This window comes from Balaenoptera physalus, assembly GCF_965194825.1.
Source record: "Balaenoptera physalus genome assembly, chromosome: 9".
Taxonomy (NCBI): domain Eukaryota; kingdom Metazoa; phylum Chordata; class Mammalia; order Artiodactyla; family Balaenopteridae; genus Balaenoptera; species Balaenoptera physalus.
This window is the reverse complement of record NC_138888.1, coordinates 652,003-678,779: the sequence shown is the minus strand read 5'-3', so window position 1 is coordinate 678,779 and position 26,777 is coordinate 652,003. Positions and strand designations below refer to the sequence as shown.

Below are 26,777 nucleotides of genomic sequence, written 5' to 3'. Positions count from 1 at the left end.
ACTGAGCCTCCCCCCGCCAGGAAACGCCACTGGTGTGAACACGGTGAGCGGCTAGTCGGTAACAGGAAGGAAGTCGGCTGGTGGACCCCAACCCTGCAGAACGTAGGACAGGAGAGACCCCGGACACAGCCTTCCAGGGAAGGGCGAGCCCGCCCCCGACGGGCGCGGAGCAGCTGGAGAAGGCGAGTCTGGAGATGCCCAAGCGCCCCCCACAGGCCCGCCGCCAGACATGATCAGGGAGGAGACCCAGGGCAGAACCACTGGAACAAGGCAAAGGCGGGAACAAGGCAAAGGCGGAAACAAGCCAGGCGTCCGTCACCAGGGAACCAGGAAGAGCTGTGGCACGTTCCTGTCGCCTGACACGTCCCAGCAGGTAAACCCACGGACAGCAGCCACGCTCGCAAGCGCGGCCATAAGCACGAAAGGCGCGTCACACGCGACCTCTCCATCAAACCACAAGGACACCTGGATGCGCAGCAAAGACAGAGCAGGGACGGGAAGCGAGCACGCTGGTCTCGGGAAGAGGAAAGGGGGGAACGGGGCTCGGAGGGGAGGCCTCCAATCTTCTCTGCAAGGTTTCGTTTCCTCAAAGAGTTTTGAAAACAAAGACAGTAAAGCACTAATATCTGCCAAGGTCAGGTGTGGCCAGGCAGGTGTTTAGTAGCCCACACACACGTACATCTGTGGATATATATGAAATATTCCGTAATTTCAACTTATTATAAACAGTAATGGTTCTACATACGCAATGAGCTAAATATGTTGCTGAACCAGGGTGATGACCCCCTTTCTTGAGCCCCAGCCACTGGCAAGATCACCCCAAGCCCAGGGACGGCCCTACAGGGAAGCTCCACGTGTGGAGAAGGGGGATTTCTGGTAACTGGAGGCTATTATCACATTTTGGATGGCGTTTGTAAATGTAAACACTTTATTTACACATAACTCCTTGTTGAAATGCGGCGCCCCAAGTCCAGAGAGGACAGGCCTGAGAGGAGGCGACTGCCTTCATACGGCGCCTTTGCTGGTGTCGATGTGATGCTCAAGCAGCTGAAACTCAAGGCCGAGGACAACAAAATAAACGCGTCTATGTAATAAAACTGCACAGACTGTACAGGCTTAGGAAATGTGTCTTTGCCCTGCAATGAAAATCAGTAATCATTACTAACAAAATAAATGTCAGTAAAAACTCTACTGCTCTAAATATGAAATCTTTTCATCTTAACACCAAACATCTATTTATTCTAAATGTATAGAATGTACTTTGTTAGAACCAGCTTAGTTTTTGGTTCTTCTACCTGACTTTCTAAAAGATGTTACATGATTAAAATTTTACTGTAATGAGTGTTTTGAATTCTGGCCTTTTAAAAACTCTGAAATAACTGGGCAGTAAACATATTCAAGCCAAAATTCTAAACCTGTTTTAAAACATAGTCGTCAGGTGTCTGCTGCCTCATTGCACAGCCCATGTCACAGGGTAGAAGTTGACAGGACTAAGGGCCTAAAACAATTTCCCTCTCTCTTCACTGCTGCCGAGCGCCTCGCACTGCAGAGGCCTGGGAACTAACCAACTTTCCCTTCCTGATTAGTTTCCCCAGGATTCAGTCCCTTTTTACAACAAGACTCATAGAAAATAAATGCTAACAGCTTTCTTGAAAATCTGCTTTTTGCCAGCACATAATCTGATGAATCGAAGCCGCGTCTCCTGTCATCACCTCTTTTCCTGTCGTCTTCCTGCCCCCCTTTCCCATTCTATTGCCAAATGATCTCCTATAAGTTCACTGAAACAAGGCATTTTTTTCCCCAGAAGGTACTTCCTCCACATAGTATCCCCTGGGCATATTTTCACCTGTACTATAAAATCACATTGAACTTATATTTAAATTATTCCAGTGTTTTAGTATTAATCGCTCTGTCATTTTTAGGCCACACAAACGAAAGGCCTATTTAACTGTGCGCACGTGTGTATGTGCACACATGTATGTACTTGTGTGCTGTGCGTGCATGCATGTCACGTATGTGCACACACGCACGCACACGCACGCACACACAGAAGAAAGTCCTGAACCATCATCGATCAGCGTCACTGTGCTGCCCAGCTGCCCGGCCTCCTGGTTAGGGTGGGAGACGGGGACCCTGCAGAAGCTCTGCTCGGACAGCTGACAGCCCGACAGTCTCCCCGGGGTCACCGTTACCAGACGCGGTGCCAGCTCTGTCCTGCGGACCGACCACACCTTCATCGTCCGTCCCAGGAAGCGGACAGGGCTCACTGCTCCGTCGTGACCTGAGGGGGACAGAGCAGGAAGGAAGGGCCTAGTACCTTCATCCAAAACACCAGAACCGCACCTCATCCAGGAAGAAGCAACGCTGGAAGCCAGAGGCATTTCCGAGCCAAGCAGCCCAGGGGAACCAACGCCTAAGGAGGTGGATTTTACTTTACTTTATTTAAAGGCTAAATATGGTTTCTGAAGAAGGTGTTGAACTGTGACATAACCCGTCGGCTTGACCAGCAATTACAGCATCAGAATAATTAAACTTCCAGATAACGGACCGGTTATCACTTACTGCATCCATGCCCTCCTTTGACAGGAAAAGAAGCGTCTGCTCAGGAAGGGAAAGGCAGTACTGCCCAGGTCATGCAGCTGGCCGGCGCGACGGCCGTCCAGACGAGGGGTCCCATGCCCCGTCGGGCCCAGCGCTGGGCTGCCCGGCCCTTCAGCTCCGTCCTGATGAAGCGGCGGGAAGCGCTGTGGCTTCTGTCTGGGCCCCGTCCCGCCCTAGCGACCACCTCGAAAGGCCTTCGCAGCGGCGGCGGGGAGGGGCACCCTTAAGTCACCCGCAGACGCTGCCACCGCCTGCCGCGCTGAGGAGCACGTGCGCCGTGCGGCCAGAGGCTTCTTGGAGGTGGGCTCTTGGACTCTGGGGAATGAAACTGCGGTCCTGCGAGAAGTGGTGCGAAACGGAACGAGGGCAGGGCTGGGCTGCCCACTGGACTCCGGGGGGTGCGCGCGCGGGCGGGCGACGGGGAGACACACGCGCGAGAGAACCAGCGATGCTCCCGGTGCTGCAGCAAAGCTGCGCTTCCGAGCCGCTGCCACGCGCTGGGAAGGGCCCCGGCCCCGCGTCCTGGGCGCCGTGATCCTGGGCCACCCAAGGCCTCAGATCTCCCGAGTCTGACACTTCGTGACTGAAATCGCAGGGCTAGGAGGCATCCTCGCCGTCGCAAGGGGCTCACCACCAGCAGCCTGTGCTCACGTGGGCTCGGCGTGTGAATTACAGACGGTAATTTAGAGATTAGACAGTGAGTTGCAACATCCCCACATCACACCTGTCAGAAAACTAACAGGAAGAAACGGGAACACCGGGAAAGATGTTCAAGGGCGCATTGCAGCTCTGTGACATGACCTCGAGAAAACTGAGCGCTGAAATTTACCGAGCAGCAGAATATCCGAAATGGCTTTGCTGCCCTCTGGTGTAAGTTTCCGGGAGCTTCGCCGAAGCACCGAGGCCGGAGAAGGGGCGGCACCTCGGCGCTTCCTCAGGACGCCGCGCCCCCGCGCCCCCCGCGCAGAGACGGCGCTGCGGGCCCCACCTGGGCGCCGAGGGCCCCACACCGTCCCTTCGGGCCTCCAGATGCGCCCCCGTCGCGCTGAGCGGCCTTTCCTCGCACGTCAAACGAGGGCGCTCGCACCACCGCCACCTCCCCAGGCGGCGAGAGGCCGCGGGCCACGCGCGGTGGATTCAGCGGGGCCCCCCGCCATCCACGGCGGCGCGGGACACCCTCCTCTCGTCCTCCCAGCCCTCCCACCACTGACTAGCGTCCCTCCCAGGCTCCCGACGGCGCGGCTGCGGTACCCAAGCAGGCAGGGGCGCCGCGGAGCAGACCCCGCAAGAAGCCTGCCCGGCGCCTCAGGACAGACCCCCAACTCCCGGTGACAACAACGGGACCCCAACGGGACCTTCTCCTCTAAGCTCCGCCTGGGCACACGAAGCGCGGAGCCGGAGGCCTGTGCAGACGCGTGGCCTCGGGGTGAGCGCCGGGACCCCAGGGACCCCAGCCAGGACGCGCTTTCCTCTGTGTCCACGTGGCACACACGTCTTCTCTCGCCTCCGAAGGCCGATGTGCCGGGTGTGGGCAGGGACGCGCTCTAGAAACAGTGCGCAGGACACAGAACCCAGGCCCGCAGTCCTCTCTCCCCCAGGGAGGGCGCTCCCGCCCAAGCGAGGGGCAGGACGGACGGTGGGTGGACAGGGACGGGGCGCGAGGTCCCCACCAACAGGAAGGGCCGCGGGAAGGGGGCCAACTCAGCAGCGCCCAGACAGACGAAGGACTCAAGACCCAGAAGCAAGAGTTCTCAGATCAGTTGCATCCTTTTATAAGAATTGGTTTTCATACAATTCCATAATACTTAATGAAATTTTAATTACTTTAATCTTCCGCAGTGACTGACCCCAGGATCTGGCTTTACACCCCTTGCCCTCAGCCCGACATGAGACGGGGTGGGCCGCCCAGGGACGCGTTCAGACCCACCCAGCCTTCCCCGCGTCTGCGCGGCGCCAGGCGCAGGCTGAGAGGAGGCGTGGAGCCGGGCCCCCCACGTCCCCGGGCCGGACAGCTGCGTGTGGTGGGAAACGTTCTAAGCCTAAAGCATAATCACAGACCCCGTTAGTAAGTTAAATATCATTGTGATCCGTCGTTTTCACACGGGACACACCACCTGCCTGTGCTCTCAGAGGTCAGGTCCTCCAGGAGGGAATTTTAATTTAGCACCTAATACTGACCACAATCAAAATATCCAGAATACACTTTTCTTATTTCTCTTAGACGATGATGGAAACAAAAACCCATTTTCCTGCCTTCCAGGTGAGCGCTGAGAGACCAATCCTATTTTCAAAGCTGAACTGTATGCCCATTAACCAACTACCCGCATGGGGTAAAATGCTGTGCTGATAACAGGAAAGGTGGGTAATGATGACTCTTTTCCCCCAAATGGAAATAGAGCACATTTTTAAAATGCGAGCTGGACTATGCACTGCATTTTCTTAATCCAGCAGAAGCCCTTCTGCCAACAATAAAATCCACAGAGAGACGTCCACAACCAACCCAATCACCGTGGACACCCATCATGGGGGCTGCCCGGTGTACGCGCACGAGGGGCCTTAAGAGCGCACTCACGACGCAGGCACTGAGCCCGGCTGAGCCACGGGACGTCCTGGAATTACGCGGGCTGGAGGCTGGGTGGGTGAGGAAAAGAGACTCTGCAAGAAGCACGCCCCCCGGGCCCTGGTCTGCCCTTGGGAAGGGCCGCTCCTTCACTCTGTCCGGAGCCGGCTGCAGACTCTGGGAAGAGCCGAGGCCGGGAACCCAGAGAGTGGCCGGGGCGTGCTCTCATCCTCTGCCGGGTGTGGCCTCCCCACCGGCCGGGCCCATGACCCCTGGTTCCTCCTCTATAGTTCACGAGAACACACGGACTAGTGAAAGATTTTTTGTTTTTTCAGCTGTTGTTAAAATACCTACCAAGTGTAAGTTCTGAAGCAAGCAGCATCAGGAGTCTCACGAAGGGGGGCGAGACCTCAAGGTTTAGGGCCAGGAACCTACAGGTCCCGGTTACAAAGTCAAAGCGGCGTAATTTTAACATCATCGCCCTCATCTCAAACCTGCTTGCTTAGAAAAGTTCTTTGCCTTGTTCCGTTCATAAAAATGTTTATTTACAAACGTACTAACTTCCAAACCATGTTTCTGTTCTGTCTGTAAGACGACTTCACTCCCCCAAAACCTCGGGGCCCCTGCCACAAATATGCCCGCGGTTCTGGTCTCACGAATTACACTCAACCTTCTTGGTCTAGCGGAGCTCAGTGGAATCTGGTTTGTTAAATCATTTCATTCCCCAGTTCAAGCCATGGTTCTAGTCTGTCCTTGTCTTGAAGGGAACAAGAGATGCACTTAGCAACTAACAACAGGACCATAATGAGGCCGAAACCATGCCCCATAGGATTAAAAAGCCTGTCCTGAAACCATGCCCACAGGGTTAACAGAAATGGGTGACCAACAGAAACCGTTGAGCTCGTCCTACAGAACAGCAGGTGAGGGAAGAGCTGGTCAGGACCCTCACTGGTAACGCGTCCCGACCAAGCTTGCCTTATCTTTGACTCCCTAGCCACCTCTATAGACAATGCCTCTGACGTACGGGTCCCATGGTTACGGGGGCTTCAGTCCCCACCCTTGAGGAGCGAATCTGAGATGTGCTCTCCCGTCTCGTCATGAATAAACCCATGGCATCTCAGTGTCTGGCAAACGGACCTGGTTTGGTAACAAGACCCACTCATAAATCCACATGAACTAAAATTCTACATTTTACCTGAAAAAACAGCAGGTGTCCCTGATCGTCACTGAAGACCAGGGACAAATGGCTGGCTAAGCCACAGGCCAGCAGCCGTCCATCTCCTGCTTAAACACGTGAGAGGCACTCCTTATAAATCATAACCAGAGGAGGCACACTTGCGGCACATAAAAGGTAGACTCTCCAGTTAACCTGATGCTCGTTTTCTCAGCTAGTGAGGAAACCTGAAACAGGTAACAACAGTGTGTCCCCATCACCGGGCACCGAGGGCCCACCGGGTGCCTCACGTCGTGGCCCGACTTCTTCTACAGTGAGAAGCCTGAGGGCTGGGAGCCGAGGGTCATGCCCAGGACGCGGGTCTGAGCCCAGGCCGCCCACTCAACGGCTCTTTAAGAGGCATACTCGGCTAAGCCGTTCCATTTGAACAGTTCCCTAAAACAAGGGAGAAATGAGTTATAGATCCCCCAACATTCAAACTTGACGGCCCACTTTTTAATTAAACACTCCGTAAGCAAGCATGTTGAGTATCACAAAAATATTCAGTTGACTGATAACACTACATATCTAATTTCCTAAAATTATTCAAAAAAATTATTTGGCTAGAATTATATGAAAAACAGAAGGAAGTCAGCACAGTTACAAATAACCGTAAGCTTTAGGGATCTGCTCTGCACAGATGGCCGGCTGGTCAAGCACTCACGGAGGTTAGGGTGAGGGGGTGCTGGTGCACAACAGACCCTGGGTTGGGAGCAAAGGCATGTTCTCACCTGTAAGCAAATCTAGGGACCAGAAATGATGTTTACTTCTGAAAAGAAGAGCTCAGAGTGAAGCTGCCTGGATGAAAACTGCCTCCCGACTTCTTCCAAACTTCACCGAGAAAATTGCTGAGGTCCCAGAAAGGAATTAAAGGCATTCTGATGCACTTGACATCAGAGTGCTGCCACGAGGCCAAGAGTGCCCGGCCCTGAGTGCCCTACTCCACCTGGGGGAGGAAGGGCTTAACCCGTTGAGGAACCAGAAGACCAGGCCTCCAGGGGACAGCTGGTGGCTATTTTGCAGCTTCTCTTTGTCTATGAATAAGCCTCTATGTGCGGCCCTCCTGCCAGGCTCCCTTGGAGCTTATGGAGGAGATGGCCACACATCCCTCTCCCCGCCTCGCCCAGAACTCACCCCGCAAGCTGGATGTCAACCGCCCATCAGGCACCGTCTTACGGGGTCAGAGAAACCAGAAAACGGCAGGTGCCAGGCGCCGTCCCAGGCCCAGGAGTTTACAGAGCAGATAACAAGCGAAACCATGCCAGCCAGTGGTTGGGCCGGAGAAAAGGAGTGAGGCGGGAAAGGGCTATGGGGGAGCCCGTGTGGATGACGGGAACGGAGGATGTAAACTTTTATAAAGAGCAGCCGGGACGACGGCCTGGTCCCCCTGCCGAGCACCGCCCACGTGAGCCTCAGGGAAGCACACCAGGGAGGGCAGGGCCAGCGCAGAGCCCTGAGCAGGGCAGGCCGGGGGCCGGGCTGGCCACAGTGGGCCAGGAGGGGAGCACAGGAGAGGTGAGGTCTTCGGGGTCAAGTGGGGCCTCCCAAAGACCCCGATTTGTGTTCCGAGGGGGAGGCCCCCTGGGGCTTCCCAGTAAGAAGGCTGTCTGGTCACTGTGTTAAGAACAGATAAAGGGGCAAGATTTGGGGTGGGAGGAGAGTGGCGGTGTGTCTGCATTTCATACGGAAAAGCCAAATCTGCCTCTGCGAAATGTAGGGGTCCTGCAGAACCAGGGGACTTCAAGGCTCTGTTGCACCTGAATTCTCGAACGTCAGGCTGTTCCCTATTTCCTCGCCTCTGGGGCCCACCCAGCCCAGCTCAAACAGAGCTGCGAGTTTCGAACGCACTGCATTTTAATGCTGGGAGGTCAGAGCAGGGCTGTGATCCCAGGGCAGTGCAGCCAGACCTCGGTCGCCAGCCTTCCCCTCACCCCCCTAGACTGTCACTCTCACCATCATCAGTCCAGCACCACAGGCTGACTTGAGGCCGTGTACACAGTAAGCACTCAGTAAGTGCTTGCTGCTGCCACTTCTGCGATGGCAGCATGCTGGGATCCATGGGTCCGCCTCTGTCCACACCCGCACCTGCACCCCGAGGCCCCTGGTCTGTCTCCGGGCCGGTCCACTCACCGCGGGGCAGCCGTGTAGCCCGATGACCGGACTTTACTGTGGAAAACCAGCGGGTGGTCCTTTACTACGCTCCGAGCAGCTGCATAAAAACGCGTTTAAAGAAGGAGCAAATCTTTAACACCGCCATTTCATTATGGACAAGAACACAGTTCCTTAAAAACAGCCAATTTCACACAAGTGGAATGAGTTTACAACCTATGGATTGGAGAGGTTTCACACCTGATGCCAAACCAACAATACCAGCAAAAAGGGTAAACCAAGGCCATTAAAAGCACAAAAAACCGACAAAAACGTGTTTCTCCTTCCTTAAATGATACTGGATTGCAGCGTGTTTAATACTGTGTATTTCAAATACTCAAGGACTAAAACGTCAGCCCCTCCTCACAGTGCCGGCCAGAGGGGCGTCACCTGGAAGAGGCGGCCCACGTGGGGATGCAACAGGCCACAGGGAACCCGGTCTGTGGAGTTCTGTCCACGGGACCCTAGAAACCAGCAGCGTGGAGCAAGTCACTCTGTGGCCCAGTGACAGGCATAAACAGGGAGGCAATTCTCTTAAACCAACTCAAATTTCTCTTTCATGCTTTTGTTTATCACGATAGAATGATAAAGACAAGCCACTACGACATAACTGTATCAGTGCATTTTAACGGCAAGGAAACTTCTTACCCTGTTTCTAACACACTGTAAGTTTCCCACAGCCCTGCTGATTGATAAGAATTGGTACCTCATGAACTCACCACAGATACTGACAAATCTCAAAGATGCTTTCAGACAAAATAAAATTCTGCCAGAATTATTTATTTCTACATACATTTAATACTTGGTATTCAATATGAATATTCTGTACAATATTATAAAATAGCTTTAGAAAATGGATAATTACATAATGTTGAGTAATTCTAAAAATAGTTCTCTTTTTCTTAAAAAACAAAGAAATTCAGTTCTGTTTCAAACCTGATACACAGAGACACATTCCCATCACAAATCCAGTGAACCCACTGGGTGTGGAGGCACCTAGTAAGGAGCTGGGACCCCAGAGGCCCTTGGGAGGGACTGGAAATAAAGATGCACCCAGAGGGGACCAGGAAACCTCTCTCCAGCTCAGCATCCAGTGAGGGGGATAAACCTCTTCCGAGAAAAATAAGGCCAACAGGAAAATAATTTCAGGATAAGACAATAAAGTTAGAGACACATTAGTGTACTTGATTATGAGAAAGTCTTAAAACTGTTAGAATAAAGTTCATAAATATATAACTGCATATTATTTTAACAAATGCTTGAAGCATTAAAATATATGATGTTCTTCATCACATATAATTTTTTCATTATTTCCATTAAGATTTTGTAAGTAGAGGGATGCAAATTTTGAGATTATAGCATGACATAAATCAGTAATCTTCTTTAATTTTTCATATGAATAGTTTCTAAACAACACATAAAACTGTCATAAAAAGTCAATGCTTTAAAATTGCACCACTCCCTGGACAGAGAAATTATAACCTCTGTAATAAGTCTTACTGTTTACACCATTGTTCTTCGTATGGTTTTGTTCTAACATCTAAGCATCATTTAGTTGTGAAGCACAGCACAGCAAGCACAGTCATCTGGAGTAAGATGACACACACCAGCAGGGAGTTCCCTGGGGCCCAGTGGTGAGGACTCGGCGCTGTCACTGCCGGGACCCGGGTTCGATCCCTGGTTAGTGAACTAAGAGCCCACAGGCCTCACCACACAGCCAGCAAAAACAAAACCCAGACAAAACTATAATTCAAAAAGATGCATGCACCCCTATGTTCACAGCAGCACTATTCACAATAGCCAAGACATGGAAGTAACCTAAATGTCCATCGACAGATGAACGGATGAAGAAGGTGTGGTATATATACACAATGGAATACTACTCAGCCATAAAAAAGAATGAAATGATGCCATCTGCAGCAACATGGATGCAACTAGAGATCATCATACTAAGTGAAATAAGTCAGACAGGGAAAGACAAATACCATATGATATCACTTATATTTGGAATCTAAAAAAATGACACAAATGAACTTATATACAAAACAAATAGACTCACAGACATAGAGAACAGACTTGTGGTCACCAAAGGAGAGGGGGAAGAGGGATGGAGTGGGAGTTTGGGGTTGGTAGATACAAACTATTACATTTAGAATGGATAAACAACAAGGTCCTACTGTATACCACAGTTAACTACATCCAATCTCCTGGGATAAACCATAATGGAAAAGAATATTAAAAAAAGAATGTATATATGTGCATAACTAAGTCACTCTGCTGTACAGCAGAGATAGGCACAACATTGTAAATCAACTAGACTTCAATAAAAAAATAAGTAAATAAATAATAAAATAAAATAAAAATTCTTAAATTCCATTTTAAGGGGTGATCTAAGTAAAACATATCAAAGAACAAAAGCTAAAAACACAAATGAATTCGGTAAAAAAAAAAAAAAAAGCAAATCACACGTCTCATTTCATAACAGCTTTCCATATACAGGTATGCTATCAGATTACACTTGGGAACAAGGTCATCAGCGTGGCTGACAAAACAAGCTAACCTTCTTAGGCGTAAAAGACAGACAGCATCACATTTAACAGAGTTCACCCTGCAGGTAATTTTCTCCGAGTGAAAACATGTTTAGAATTTTGGAATATTGTCTGAACAACCTAGTATTATTCTAACTATTAGCAATTTTACTTAATATTTGTTAGTCACAAGTTTTCCCAAAGAATTTTAAAAGAAATCTATACATAACATAAAATTATTTTTGGTATTATATAAGAAAATGATTCAAAAAGACTTTTTATGTTGCCCAACAATATGAAGTTACTTAATGCCAATGAACTGTACACTTAAATATGGTTAAAATGCTAAATTTTATGCTATTTGTATTTTACCACAATAAAAAATACACACAAGAAACAAGCAAAGAGCTGCACACTACCATATATAAAGTAGATACACAACAACAATTTACTGTATAGCACAGGAAACTATATTCAACATCTTGTAATAAACTATAATGGAAAATAATTTTTTAAAAATATAGATCTATACATACATATATATAACCGAATCACTTTGCTGTACAACTGAAACTAACACAATATTGTAAAAATCAACTATACTTCAATTTTGGAGGTGGTGGTGGTGTGATGAATCGGGAGATTGGGATTGACATGTATACACTAATATGTATAAAATAGATAACTAATAAGAACCTGCTGTATAAAAAAATAAAATAAAATGAAAAAAACTATACTTCAATTTTAAAAAATGAAAAAAAGAAACGAGAAATAAACGAACAGAAAATGTTTTTTAAAAGAATATGAAAAACAGACTTTTAACCATATCAATAAAGTATAAGATCATATTACATACCTAGTAAAGACTTTCTAACGACCACATAGGAATTTAAAATTCTCTGTGGGAGCTGCTATTTAGAGTGGAGTGACTCCCATTTCCTTTGCGATACCTGCATTAGGTGTTCAGACTGACCCTCCCACAGAAGAAAAATAAAATTGTACATAAAAATTTTTTAATCTTCTTAAAAAGGAGCAATGATGATAAGGGAGCGTGAGCGGAAGTGCAGGCGTGGACGGGGCACTGAGCGGCCCCCCCAGGACACCCCCCCCCAGGCCACCTCCACTCTCACACTCAACCCTGCAGGAGACCGGGCTCCAGCCCCGGGGGAGCTCAGCTCAACCCACCTCTCTCAGGCTTCCACGTCCTTGAACCCATCAGACCCGCACTAGGGCCTCTGTCAAGTCCTGGGGGGAGAGCCCGCACGGCCGGCCGGCATGGTTCGTGACAACACATCCACCCCTGCCCCGGACTGTGGGCTCCAAGGGTCGGCGGGGATCTGTCCGTCCCGCTGCTTCAACAGTATCCTGAGCTCTAGCACGGTGCCCAGCACGTGGAACAGCCCTCGACAACCTGCTGAGTAAATGGGTCTGTGCGCCATGTGATGTGATATTCCACACATGACACGATGTGACATAATGTGACGTGATATTTGATGGGTGTGGCCTGGTGGGACATGGCATGACAACGTACCTCGAGACATGATGTGATGAGAGCCTTAGCTGAGACTATGGCTGAGAGACAAAAACAGGGAAACGTGTGAGGTGCACAGTAAAGAAGACAAATTTGTAGGACCTACTGATCAGCCAGATGCAGGTGATAAGGAAGGAAAGGGGGGCAGGGACGACCGTCCTAGCTTTCCCGTGAGACGGAACACAGGCCGTCACCGAGCCAGGAGAGGGGCAGACAGGGAGGCTCAGGGGAGAAGGGGGCGTGGGGACACCAGTGACGGGAACTGAGACGCGGCTGAGGGCGAACACACAGCTCCGGCTGCAGCTCAGGAAGGATGTCTGTCCTGAAGGCGAGGATCTGGGGCTGCTGGCATGGCCCACGCGGCAGCAAGACCTGCCCGAGGAGAAGCCTGGGAGGGGAGTGGGGAGGGCCCGTGTCCGGAGCTGCAGGGAGCAGAAGTGGGCACCAGAGAGGCCGGGAGAGACAGAGACAGAGAGAGACAGAGAGAGAGAGACGAGAGACTCGGGGGAGGGAGGGAGTGATCTGGCGCTTCACTCGTCTTTAACCAGGTCGATGTGAGACTTAACAAGACTGATTACTGATGGCGACTTTGGTTTGGTTACTGAAGGGAATAAAAGAAAACATTGTCAATGATTCTTACGATGGAAGTAAGTGGAATATAATGAAATCTACCATCTTAAAGTAGAAGTTAACTGTAAAATTATTTCTTGCGTAAAAAGCAACATGTAGATTTGTTTGGATGCTGCTCAGAATGAAACAATGAGAAAACATTTTCGAGACACAGGAATAATTTAGCACGGCCTGGCTAATACAAGACACCAGAGACTCCCTGTCGGTGTTGATATGCTGGCACCGTAGCTGGGTAAGGAAACGTCAGTGTGCTTTACAAATGCACATGCAGGGACTTCCCCGGTGGCGCAGTGCTTAAGAATCCGCCTGCCAATGCAGGGGACACGGGTTGGAGCCCTGGTCTGGGAAGATCCCACATGCCGCGGAGCAGCTAAGCCCGTGCGCCACAACTACTGAGCCTGCGCTCTAGAGCCCGCGAGCCACAACTAATGAAGCCCACGCGTCTAGAGCCCATGCTCCGCAACAAGAGAAGCCACCGCCATGAGGAGCCCGTGCACCGCAACAAAGAGTAGCCCCTGCTCGCCACAACCAGAGAAAGCCCGCGCGCAGCAACGAAGACCCAACACAGCCAAAAATAAATAAATAATTAAATAATTTTAAAAATTAAAAAAAAAAAAAGAAATGCACATGCAGGATGCAGAAGTAAAGTAGCATCATGTCTGAGATTTGCTTTAAAATGTGAAACTCTTCAGCAAAGGGAAACAAGAACAAACTTTTCTCACTATAAGTCTACTCTGTGCCGGCCACCAAAGAACCACCACCAGTATTTTTCATGTTTTTGAATTCCTATGAATTATACCCAACTCAGCAGAAGAAATGTCGGCACATTCCCCACCACAAACACCGTGTGAAAACACGCGAGAGGCACAGAAAGGAAGGAGTGAAGGAAGAAGAAAACACTGAATTTGCACTTCGATGAACATGAATTCACAAAACGGCAGAGCGAAGCTAAACAAAGGTAACTCAGACAAGGAACCCCTCTGCATTTTGTATTTCAGACTACATTATACTAACCAGATTGTTTCTGAGTAGCCGGCTTAGTACTTTTTTCCTTAACAAGTCAGAAATACAGCGGAGGAGTCAATAAGACACAGGAGTTAAATAAAAACACAAAACTGGTCTATGAGAGCAAACTTATATGACGGAGCTATTTCAAGGAGACATGCATCTTAAAGGCAGTTTCGGACAATTAATTCATGCAGATACGGATCTGCAGCATTTGGAAGTGAGAAAAACCATCAAGCTTATTCTTATCCCACTAAAAAATGAATTTATATTTTTAATAAAAGTGCTGTTGTAAAGTCTACCTTCTATCCTGAAATAAAATAACGTTTCACATGAAAATAAACCACAAGCCATTTAGTTTTAAACAAGATAGGAGCCACGGTGTGAGCAATAATTTCTTTACTGCTGGTATAGCTGAGAGTTTACTAAACTTTACTTCTATTTCTTAAGATAAAAAGGAATCTAAATTCTCCCGAGTGATAAAGCCACACGTACACATCCTTCCTGAAAGACTGTACCTGGGCAGCACTGACAGATCCCTTCCCAGGCCGGGGCACTGCTGAGACCTCACCAGGGTGGCAGGGTCGACCCCCACCAGGGCGATCTTATTTTCGAACACGGATGTGAGCAAGCAGGAGGCCCGCACGGACCGGTTGCGCGAGAATTGATTATGAACTCGAGCTGTGGACACAGCTTCAGTCGTGCTGATAGTTACACTGCTTGCAGCCCCGTGTGATCCCCTGCACTCTCAGACCCACAATCGCAGTACGCAGCCACTACAGCGCCACTGGAAGGAAAGAAGGAGAAACCACGGTACAGACAGGTGCGCTGTGCAGTCTACGCGCGGCGAATGGCGCACGACTGACCTCACGGCCACTGCTTTTGCTCATCACAGCACACGATCCAGCAACTTGAATGCTGAGGCTCCCGAAATCTTAACTTCCAGCAAAGAGGAACAAACAAGCAATATGTCAGGGGTGCGCCCTGCCGTCCCCCTGAGTGCCTGCTGCACACAGGCTGGGCCGGGGGCTGGGACCTTAGGACACCAGGACGTTAGGAGGGAGCAGACAGGCCCTGCCACTGGGGCACGCAGCTCAAGGCCCGGCCCGTGGAGAGCTGACCCGGCCCAAGCCCGCAGACTGAACACGTAACATGGCTGTGAAAGTGCTGGGAAGGGCAACATCCCTGGGAGAACACAGAGCCGGGTCTAGGGGACATCCAGTTGGATCTTAAAGGACAGACCAGCGGGATGGGGGGGCAGGCATGGGCACTGAGGCCAGTGGAGGCTTGGAGAGTTCAGGGACTGTCACGTGAGCGGACAGATGACAAGGGAGGGGTGACGTCCCACGAGGAGGTGAGCTGTGGCCTGGGCCCCACCCCAGGGCGGTCAGGATCCCTCAGAGCGCAGGGCGCAGGCAGCCGGCTCAGAAGTGGCCTCAGCTGTAGGGCCCACGGGGGGCCGGGGGGGCGGGCAGGAGTCGGTCATCCCCGCAGCTCAGCGGACACCAGGAGGGGCGAGGAGACGTCGCTCGGCCTGACAGGCGTGAGGGTGACCAGGCGCCACACCAAGGTTGCGGCGCGAACACGGGCAGAGCCGACTTCAGGGCCCCTGACGCGGCCTGGCCGAGCCCCAGGAGCGTGGCCGCGGTGGGGGGTGAGATGCACACGGGACACAGGACGAGGAGGGAGGGCGCCGGGCTGCCAGCGAGACTGGGGACGCCCGGAGAGGCCCGGGCGGCGCGGCGGTGACCCGCCAGCCTGGTGAGAGCAGCTGGCGCTGGGGGTCGGCACATCTCGTCCTCACCTCTGACCTCCGCACGCGGCAGACAAAGCAAACTTCTAAAGTTACACGAAATTCACACCGAAGATTCTCTGAACACAGGTCTCACCCTTGCCACGTACAATGGCCTCCAGTTCAGAGTGTGTCAAGTTAGATATGAACAAACCCGCTGAGATTCCAGTCAACAAGCAGCTGGCATTCTCAGAAGAAAGATTAATTTTAAAGAAAAAGCGAAGAAAGTGTCCTGATCTTCTTCCTCAGCTCCAGGGCACCGAGAATTGCGCTGGATCCACGTGAGAGGAACAGGTGACGCACAACCTGGGGGACCTGAGGGTCCCTCTGCCTGTGTCCCAGGAGGCCAGTCCGATCACTTATAACCTCTCAGCACATCCCAGGGGCCGGGTTTCCTAGACACCCACTGTCCAGGGAAGACAGGGAGCTCAAAGGGCCACAAGCTGGGCCCAACTCAACTCTGGATGGAGGTTCTTCTCCCCTCTAATGTCACAGGAGGTCAGCAGCACATCGGCCCCCACGAGACCCCGCACAGGTGGACTTCCCCGCGGGCGGGCTCCACGCCTGTGTGACGGCTGCACGGAAGACCCTGCCGGGCGGTGCTGACAGGCTGGAAACTGACCGACAGCAGCGTGCACACCAAGGCAAAAACGATCCCAAACCCTCTCGTATTTATTTAAGAACGAGTCATTCCCTTTGTGCATTTTTTAAATGTGTTTAAAATTTTCCTTTACCTTGAAGCACTTTCTGTCTGCATTCATCCAGGTTCCACATTATGACATAATCTTGTGATGCAGAACAGATGAGAAGCGGACTCACTTTATTTCCAAATGCCACAGCGGTGATCGGCTGATGGTGTCCTCTTAGGATTAGCAGCTGAAGAAATTAACAAAAAACAGAAAAAGCATAGATTATAGAAAACATTTAAAAAATAGAAGAACATAATATAACCTCAATCCTAAGAAATTAAATGCATTGAGTTTTTCAAACATATTTATTTCATACATTCATTTCAACTTCATCTATTAAAATTGCTGTTCATGCACTGTTAAATTACTCTCTCATGTAAACCATTTCACTGTTATTCAGGATCACAAATGGCACACAAATGATTACATCCTCCCTCTGTTTCTTCTCTATTTATTAATTAAACAATGCATATTGCATCCCCACTCCATGCCAGAAGAGTAACAGCTAAATATTGAAGGATAAGGAAAATAACAAGGATTTGACAAGAGGAGGAGAGCATTTGGGTCGCTGGGGAAGCACAGCATGTTCAAGAAACTGCTGGTCCGAGTAAACTAAGAAGACGAAGCGAGAGGAAGTTTGGGTCAGGGTGCAAATGCCCTGACAACTACATACGCAACCTGGATGCAGCTCTGGGGAGTTAGAGGCCAGCAGTGTACAAGCAGAGGGATGCAATGACCAGATTTGTTTTTCAGGAACATAAATATCTGCGAGTATAGAAGAGAGACCAGAGTGCGGGATACAGTGGAAACCAAAATATTCCAAAGGAGACACAGCATAGGCTTGAGCTAAGGAGGCAGAGGTGGAAATGGGAGGGGATGACCGATGGACCAAAGGGATGGAAGAAAGGACAAAAGCCAAGACAGTCAGCTTCACAGGCTGAAATCTTGGGTGAATAATGGCGTAAGAAAGAGAGGAAACACAAGGGAGGCTGGGGTGGAATCTGCATGGACGTGGGGCGCTTGGCCCAAGGCAAGCTGAGGTGCTCTCAAGCCAACCTCAGTGGACAGCAGGCAGTCTGCTGCGAAGGCTCTGCTCCAAACGCGAGGCCTGGGAGAGCCCCACCTCCGGCCACAGCCGGCTCATCTGCACCACCCTCCCGACGAGAAGGACAAGAAAGACCAGGCAAATTTTGCAAAAAAAATATTTTTAAGATACCAGAGAGTAACGAAGGCAATGCAGAATTAAGATCAGAGAAGAAGAAAAGCGAGGGGAAGGATCCGAGCTACAAAAGGCAGCTCCTGACAATTCCAGTGGAGCATGTGAGAAGTGAGATATTTACTGGGCTGGAGGCACAAAACGGTGTAAATAGATGCATCGTTTCAGGGCATAAACCGAAGGATCTTACTGGGAGAAGAGCAAAGAATTCCGTCCCGTTACTAAGTACTTCTGAGAACAGACTCAATAGCCTTAAGGTGGAGACTCTATATACTGTTTTCTTTAAAACACTACAGGTGGGGACTTCCCTGGCGATCCCGTGGTTAAGACTTCGCCTTCCAGTGAGGGGGTACGGGGTCGATCCCCGGTCACGGAGCTAAGATCCCACAGGCCTCATGGCCAAAAACCCAAAACATAAAACAACAGAAGCAATACTGTAACAAATTCGATAAGGACTTTAAAAAAAAAATACAGGATACTCAGTTAAAACTGAATTTCAGATAAACAACAAATAATTTTAAAAAACAAAACAAAACACTACGAGTGGATTTTAATAAATTTCTGCTTTAAAAAAAGAATACAGCCTACTCAAGTGGGAGGGAGGGGTATGTTGCCAAACTTTCTAGGCTTAGAGCAGGAACCCAAAGGACCAGACCAAGGAGGGAAGATGAACTGGAAACACAAGAGCCCTCACAGGCACTGGGCCCACCTTTTTTTTTTTTTTTTTAAAGTTGAACATAATTTCTTTTTTTTTTTTTAATTTATTTATTTATTTTTGGCTGTGTTGGGTCTTCGTTGCTGTGCGTGGGCTTTCTCTAGTTGCGGTGAGCGGGGTTTACTCTTTATTGCAGTGTGCGGGCTTCTCACTGCGGTGGCTTCTCTTGTTGCGGACCACGGGCTCTAGGCACGCAGGCTTCAGTAGTTGTGGCACGTGGGCTCAGCAGTTGTGGCTTGCGGGCTCTAGAGCTCAGGCTCAGTAGTTGTGGTGCACGGGCTTAGTTGCTCCGTGGCATGTGGGATCTTCCCGGGCCAGGGCTCAAACCCGTGTCCCTTGTATTGGCAGGCAGATTCTTAACCATTGCGCCACCAGGGAAGCCCTGGACCCACCTTAGAGTCCCCTCAAGCCCTGACTGGATCAGGGTATCTGGGGTTGCTAGTGCCCACGGCTGGCCAACTACCAGAAGGAAACATAAATTCTTTCTGCAAGAAGCTAAGATACAGAGCCTCAAACTAGCTGTATTTTTTTTCATATATTATGTCCAGCAATCAATCAAAAACAATCAGGTACTCAAGGAGACAAGACCATTCGGTCAAAAAACAAGAGAAATAAGAAATGATGGAAAACACCCACAAGTCATTTAGACCTTGAAACCAAACCAGAACTGATCCAGGTGTCAAAACTACTAGATAAGGACATTTAAACAGTCATTATAAGTTCATTTCATATGTTCAAAAGGTTAAACAGAGGTTTAGAATATATTTTAAAAAGACCCAATTCTAACTTCAAGAGATGAAAACTAGGGCTTCCCTGGTGGCGCAGTGGTTGAGAATCTGCCTGCCAATGCAGGGGACACGGGTTCGAGCCCTGGTCTGTGAGGAACCCACCACATGCCGCGGAGCAACTGGGCCCGTGAGCCACAATTGCTGAGCCTGCGCGTCTGGAGCCTGTGCTCCGCAACGGGAGAGGCCGCGATGGTGAGGGGACCGCACACCGCGATGAAGAGTGGCCCCCGCTTGCCGCAGCTGGAGAAAGCCCTCGCACAGAAACGAAGACCCAACACAGCCATAAATTAAAAAAAAAAAAAAAAAAAGAGATGAAAACTAAAATGAAAGATGAAAAACACACTGAGTGGGATTAAAAGCAGGAAGAGAAGCAGGTGATCTAAATGGGCCTATACCTGTTAAAGAAAATGAAGCAATAATTGATAACCTTCCGAAACAGAAAGCACCAGGCCAAGATGGGCTCACTGGTAAATTCTACTAAACATTTAAGAAAGAAATCAGACCAATTCTCCAAAACGTCTTTCAGAAAATAGAAGAAAAATAAGAGGAAACACTTCAGAAGAAACAGAGGGAATACCTCCTTACTCATTCTATGAAGCCAGTATTACCTGAATACCAAAACCGGACAAAGACATGACAAGAAAAGAAAATTACAGACTAGTATCTCTCATGAACAGAGATGCAAAAATCCTCAACAAAATATTTAAAATATTAGCAAATCAAACTAAACAATGTACAAAATGAATTATAAACCATGACCAAATGGGATTTATTCCATGTATGCAAGGCTGGTTCAACATTCAAAAAGCAACTAATCCACCATACCAACAGGTTAAAGAAGAAAAATCACACAAAAACATCAATAAAGGTAGAAAAAGCATTTTAAAAATCCAACAACAATTCATGATTAAAAAAAAAAAACTCTCAGTATACTAGTATCTCAGCATAATAAAGAATAGCTACAAAATATCAAAAGTTATCATATTTAAAGGTGAGAAACTTGAAGTTTTCCCACTAAGATCAGAAACAAGGCAAGGATGTCCCGCTCACCACTCCTTTCACCATCATACTGGAAGTCTTAGCTGATGCACTAATACAAGAAAAGAAAAGGAATAGCATCTGAGAAGGAAGAAGTAAAACTGTCTTTGTTCACAGATGTTTCCATGATTGTCTATGTAGAAAATCCAAAAGAATGAACAAAAAACTCCTGAAACTAAGCAATTTATAGCAAGTTTGCAGGACACAAAGTTAATATATACAATTCTGTTGCTCTCCTATATACTAGCATTAAACAAGTGGACTTTGAAATTAAAAATACAATAACATTTACATTAGCAAAAATGTAATGTAATATGAAATAGGTACAAATCTAACAAAATATACATAAGATCACCATGAGGAAAATTATAAAGCTCTGTTGAAAGAAATCAAAGAAGAACTAAATGAATGGAGAGATACTCCATGTTTGTGGATATAAAGACTCAACATTGTCAAGATGTCAGTTCTTCCCAACTTAATCTATAGATTCAATGCAATCCGAATGAAATCAACAAACTTACTCTGAAGTTTACATTGAGAGGCAAAAGACCGATAACAGCCGCATAATACTGTAAAATAACACAGTTTGAGGACTGACCTACCTGAGTTCAAAGCTACTCCAAAGCTCCGCCAATCGAGACTGAGTGATGTTGGCAAAAGAAAAGACAAACAGATCACTGGGAGAGAGCAGAGAGCCAGAAAGAGTCAACCGACTTTTAACAAAGGAACAAAGGCAATACAGTGGAGAACACTATACACTTCTAGAAGGTAACATAGGAGAAAATCTAGACAACTTGCGTTTGGCAATGACTTTTTAGATAAGACACCATGAGTCATGAAAGTAAGAATTAATAAGCTGGACTTCGTTAGCATTAAAAATTTCTGCTCTGTGAAAGACACTATCAAGAGAATAAAACGACAAACCACAGACTGGGAGAAAATATTTGCAAAAGACATATATAATAAAGGACTGTTATGCAAAATATACAAAGACCTCTTAAGACACAAGAAAATAAACAACCCAATTTAAAAATGGGCCAAAGACCTTAACAGACACCCCACTAAAGAAGATATACAGATAGCAAGTAAACATATGAAAAGTATATGTCATCAGGGAAAGTCAAATTAAAACAGCAGTAAGATACTACTATACACTTGTTAGAATGGCTAAAATTCAGAACACTGACAACACCAAATGCTGGCGAGGATGTGGAGCGACAGGAACTCTCATCCTTTGCTGGAGGGAATGCAGAGTGGTGTGGCCACGTTATTAGAGTTTCTTACAAAATGAAGCATACTCTCATCATACAACTCAGCAATCCTGCTCCTTGGTATTTACCAAAGGAGTTGAAAATTTATGTCCATACAAAAATTTGCACAAAAATTTATGTTTATAGCAGCTTTATTCATAATTGCCAAAACTTGAAAGCAACTAAGATGTCCTTTAGTAGGTGAATGAATAAATAAACTCTGGTCCATCCAGACAATAGAATATGATTCAGCGCTAAAAAGAAATGAGCTATCAAGTCATGGAAAGACATGGAGCAACCTTAAATACATATTACTAGAGAAAGAAGCCAATCTGTATGATTCCAACATACAACATTCTGGAACTCTGGAGACAGTAAAAGATCAGTGGTTGCCAGAAGATAGGGGGTAGGGAGGTATGAATAAGCAGAGCACAGAGGAATTTCAGGCAGAGAAAACACTCTGTATGGTACTAGAGTGGTGGGTACATATCATTATACACTTGTCCAAACCCACACAACGTACAACACAGAGGGTGAACTCTAAGGCAAACTATGGACTTTGGGTGAAAGCAATGTCAATGTAGGTTCATCGACTGTAACAGATGTACCATCTGGAGGATGCCAAGCACGGGGGAAAATACGCATGTGTGGGTGCATATCACAGGTATATAGGGACTCTCTGTACTTTCCCCTCAATTTTGCTGTAAACCTAAAACTGCTCTTAAAAAATAATGGCCTCAAAATACAAAAAGCAAGTAAAAAGTAGAATCCAAAAAGAAATGTGTAGCCAAAATTCCAGAGGAAGAAATAGTACCAGGGATAAAGCATGTCACTTCATAATGTTAATGGAGTCACTTCACCAAGAAGACATAAAGATACTGAACATTTACATGCTTAATAACAGAGCTTCAAAATACATGGAGCAAAACTGATAGAAGAGAAATAGACAAATTCACATTTAGAGTCATAGATTTCAATATGCCCCTCTCAATAACTGATAGAGCAGGTGGTCACAAATAGAAAACATGAAGAACGCTATCAACCAACTCGATCTAACTGACATTACTGAAACAAAAGACACACAAATATTCATAGCAACTTTCTTTATAATAGTTAAAAGTGAAAATAACCTAAACGTCCACCAGCAGGAGAATGGATAAACAAATTACAGTATATCCATACAATGGAATACTACTCAATAATAAAAAAAGAACAAACTGTTGATACATGCGACAATGTAGATAAATCTCAACATAATTATTCTAAGTGAAAGAAGCCAGACAAAACGAGTAAAAGCTGCCTGACTCCACTTACATAAAACTCTAGAAAATGCACACTAATATAAAGTTTATATTTAGAATACATAAAGAACCCCTTCAAATCAATAGGAAAAAGACAGATAATTCAGTAGAAAAATGGCAAGAGACCGAACACATATATCACAAAAGAGAATGTCCAAATGGCCGATAAACGTGCACAAAGGAGTTAAACCTCATTAATCATCAGGGAATTGCAAATCGTAATTAAGTACCACCACACCCACCAGAAGGGACAACATTAAAAGGACCAAGTGCAGGTGAGGATGTGGACCGGCTGGAAGTCTTGCCCACCACGTGAAGAAGAACAGATTGGCACAAGCACTTTGGAAATCTGAGCTTTAACTTTTAGACTAAATATATGCATTCCTTAAGACGCAGCAATTGTATATACATGTGCGGCAAAAGACATATGAAAGAATGTAGCAATCAAAATATGGAAACCAACCAAATCTCCAATAATAGTAGAATGGATAAAGTGTGGTCTAGCCATACAATGCAGTACTGCACAGCAATGAAAACAAGCAATGTGGATAAATCTCATAAGCATAATGGCAAACCAGAGACCAGCAAAAAAGAATGTGTAATGTGTGACACCATTTATACAAAGTTCAGACACGAGCAAAGCTATGTGCTAGAAGTGGGGCCAGAGCCACCTTTGGGGAGGAGAGAAGGGAGCACCAGCTGAGGCAGAACCTGGGCGGTGGCCACCCGGCTGCGTCCACTTTGTTATTATCACTACAATGTGCACGTAACACCTGGGACACATTTTTCTAAGTATTTTATGCTCGATAAAAATACAAGAGAGATCAAGGCAGAGATCAGAATGTAGGGTCAACTCATCAATGCAAGTTGTGTTGAAGAAACACATAAAAACCTCTCTTGGGCTTCCTTGGTGGCGCAGTGGTTGGGAGTCTGCCTGCCAATGCAGGGGACACGGGTTCGAGCCCTGGTCTGGGAGGATCCCACATGCCACGGAGCAACTAGGCCCGTGAGCCACAACTACTGAGCCTGCGCGTCTGGAGCCTGTGCTCCGCAACAAGAGAGGCCGCGATAGTGAGAGGCCTGTGCACCGCGAAAAAGAGTGGCCCCCGCTTGCCGCAACTAGAGAAAGCCCTCGCACAGAAACGAAGACCCAACACAGCCAAAAATAAATAAATAAATAAATAAATAAATAAATAAATAAATAAATAAAGGAGTTCCTTAAAAAACAAAAACAAAAAAAACCTCTCTTAACTCAGTGGGAAAGAAATCAAAATACAGATTTCCCTTCAGCAATGATGAACAGCTTCCACTGTTAGTAAAGTGTTTGCCAGCATAACTGAAAGTTAAAGAAAAATTCAAAGCAAATACAGTTTCGGTTTGTATGTACTGTAATCACTATTCTCAAACTCCTGAAGCCCAAAATGAAGATAAAAACTATCCCAATACCAAAAATGTTGATAGACTTTGCTTTTTTATTTTTTACAATAAAACCTGTTTTTAAGAGTATTAAGATAATTATATTAGTCATGAAATAATCTTTAGAAAGAAAACTGATGTCTTTAAAACTCTATCAGTTTGACGTTAAAGATTCTGCAATAAACACAATAAACTCCCTTAAATGTTGTATTAAAAATCTACAATTAAAATTAAAAGTTCAACTTGTCTTGATTGTGTTAAGAACCTCTTCTTGTTTATATTCTTAGTCAAGAAGAAATTTTAAATGATTTTAAATTATTTAAATTTATTTTTAAATAAAGTGATTCCAGTTTATTTCCTAAAAGTCAAAACTTAATATGCTTTGTTTTGTTAGCATTTTTCTCCCATAGCTGGTAACTGAATCCACAAAGGGCAAAATCAGCCAAACAGCATCAGAGAAACAGAGCTCGATGGCAAGTCTCTGTGACTTAACAAAAACCACGTTTAACGTTTTAAATACCTGGGGAGGAGGTTGCTTGGTGTCCTGTACACAAAGCTCGTTTCCATCTAAGGGGAAAGCACAGGACTGCCCACTGCAGGCGAGCGGAACGTGGGATGCGGACTTCTTGGAATCCACCAGGTATTTTTCCACGACTCTATCACCTGCGCGGCCGTCATTCATGGAGAAAATCTCTTGTGGTTCTTCCGTCTTCAACCTGAAACACAAAGTACAGGTAAGAGGACTATGGGTATGGTATTTCATGCAGAGGACAGTCTGTTGTTTGCTCATAATCACCAGTATGATCACACACACATGTCACACCTGGTGACTCGTCTTCCCTCCCCACCCCCAAGAAAAAGAAAATCACTGACACCCCGGAGGTTCCCTGTCATGCCTGCTCGCTGCTCCCACGGGCTTTCAAGTTAAGCAGACCTCGGTTCCAGCGCCACGGCTCCCACTGAGCAGACCCTGCTTCGACGCGGAGCGCCTGCTCGCCCACTGGGAGCGGAGGGAACGCCACCCTCGCAGAGGCCTCGCGAGGACCAAACGATGCTCCAGCACCGGCACCGAGAAGTGCCTTCGGCGAGCCACGACCAAAATCGAAGGCTGTTACCAACGATTACGATGCAAAGCTCTGTTCTACGCTGATGAACAAAGTCCGTGGTCAACTACAAAACAACGCCACGCCCGTTGCGCATCTGGGACTCGTTCAACTAGTTCACAGCATTCTAGGTCGTTAAAGTTGGTTACCTCGGCGAATACAACCACTGGTTCACTGGCTGTGTCTCATAAAGCATCAATCAGTGACACACGGACAGACATGGAAACAGTCTCAGACCTGCCCCACTTCACAGTCAGTAACTGCGTAATGGCGAGCAGGTTATACACACGCGGCAGTAGCCCTGGGTCACCCCTGATTCCGCGCCGCCTCACGGGCCCCAGACACACCTGAGGCCTCAGCTACAAAGGCGTGAGCGAAGCGCCTAGCCATCCGGTCACCAAGCTGGCTGTTCAGATTCAAAGAACCCAGCCATGTGGTCGCCGCGCTGGCTGTGTGGGCTCGGCCTGGGCAGGCCTCACGGGCAAGTGGTAGTTAGGACAGGAGACGACTCCGGACAGCGACCCGAGGAGAGGGGGCGGGGCTCAGAAGCGGGGGGAGCTGATGCTCCGAGGAGAGCGCCTGGGATGCTCGCCGCCCGACAGACCGCGGAGCTGGGCTCATCCTTATGCTCAGGTGACCCTGGGGAGCTACTGACGGCTGCTGAACAAAGAACTGAGACAATCGGGGCTGCCCGTCCGGAAACGCACACGTCCATCTGGCCGCAGCGCCGGGGGTCAGAGTCGAGAGGGGCTGGGTGGGGAGGACGAGGGAAAGCCAAGCCCAGGCCGGTGGTCTGGCCCAGAGCGCCTGCTCAGTGGCTCTGCAGGACAACGGAAGGCCAGCCAGCACCTCCGTTCCCACCCTCTCCTTCCCTTGCAGACCCTTCCTGTGCCCACATTTCTCTTAACTGCACAACCGTTTTCCTAGTTTCCAAGTTTCCAGGCACAAAGCTTGAGTGAATATTAATTCCTTCCTCTTTTTGCCCTCCTATCCAATCCATGCCCAGCCCTTTCTTTCTTCGTGGGGAATTTCAGATTTGTCCCTCAAACACCCAGCGAGTGAAGGGTCATGCCGATCCTAAAAGTATAATCTGCTGTGGACACCTGGTGGATTACCTGCCAAAATTGCAGTGATTCTCTGTCTCGGGGGCCAGAATCCCATTAGCACAGAGGCCAAGAACGCGGAAGTGGAGGGCAGGCGGGAGGCTGCCGTGGGCTGGGGAGCAGAGGACGTGCTGTGTAGAGAAGAGCAGG

General features: G+C 47.9%; 1 protein-coding gene across 1 annotated transcript in view; it reads right to left on the bottom strand.

The window, feature by feature from the left end:
- The window catches only part of WDR27 (WD repeat domain 27), a 71,905-nt gene that overhangs the window by 29,803 nt on the left and 15,325 nt on the right, over window positions 1–26,777 (bottom strand). Inside the window, exons 4-12 of the mRNA XM_082474043.1 lie at window positions 24,942–25,137; window positions 16,743–16,884; window positions 12,428–12,622; window positions 8,505–8,583; window positions 5,516–5,592; window positions 3,431–3,589; window positions 2,193–2,281; window positions 936–1,136; window positions 320–465 (exon numbers count right to left, since the gene is read on the bottom strand). Of these exons, the coding sequence (XP_082330169.1) occupies window positions 320–465; window positions 936–1,136; window positions 2,193–2,281; window positions 3,431–3,589; window positions 5,516–5,592; window positions 8,505–8,583; window positions 12,428–12,622; window positions 16,743–16,884; window positions 24,942–25,137 (1,284 nt within the window). The remainder of the gene's footprint in view (window positions 1–319; window positions 466–935; window positions 1,137–2,192; window positions 2,282–3,430; window positions 3,590–5,515; window positions 5,593–8,504; window positions 8,584–12,427; window positions 12,623–16,742; window positions 16,885–24,941; window positions 25,138–26,777) is intronic.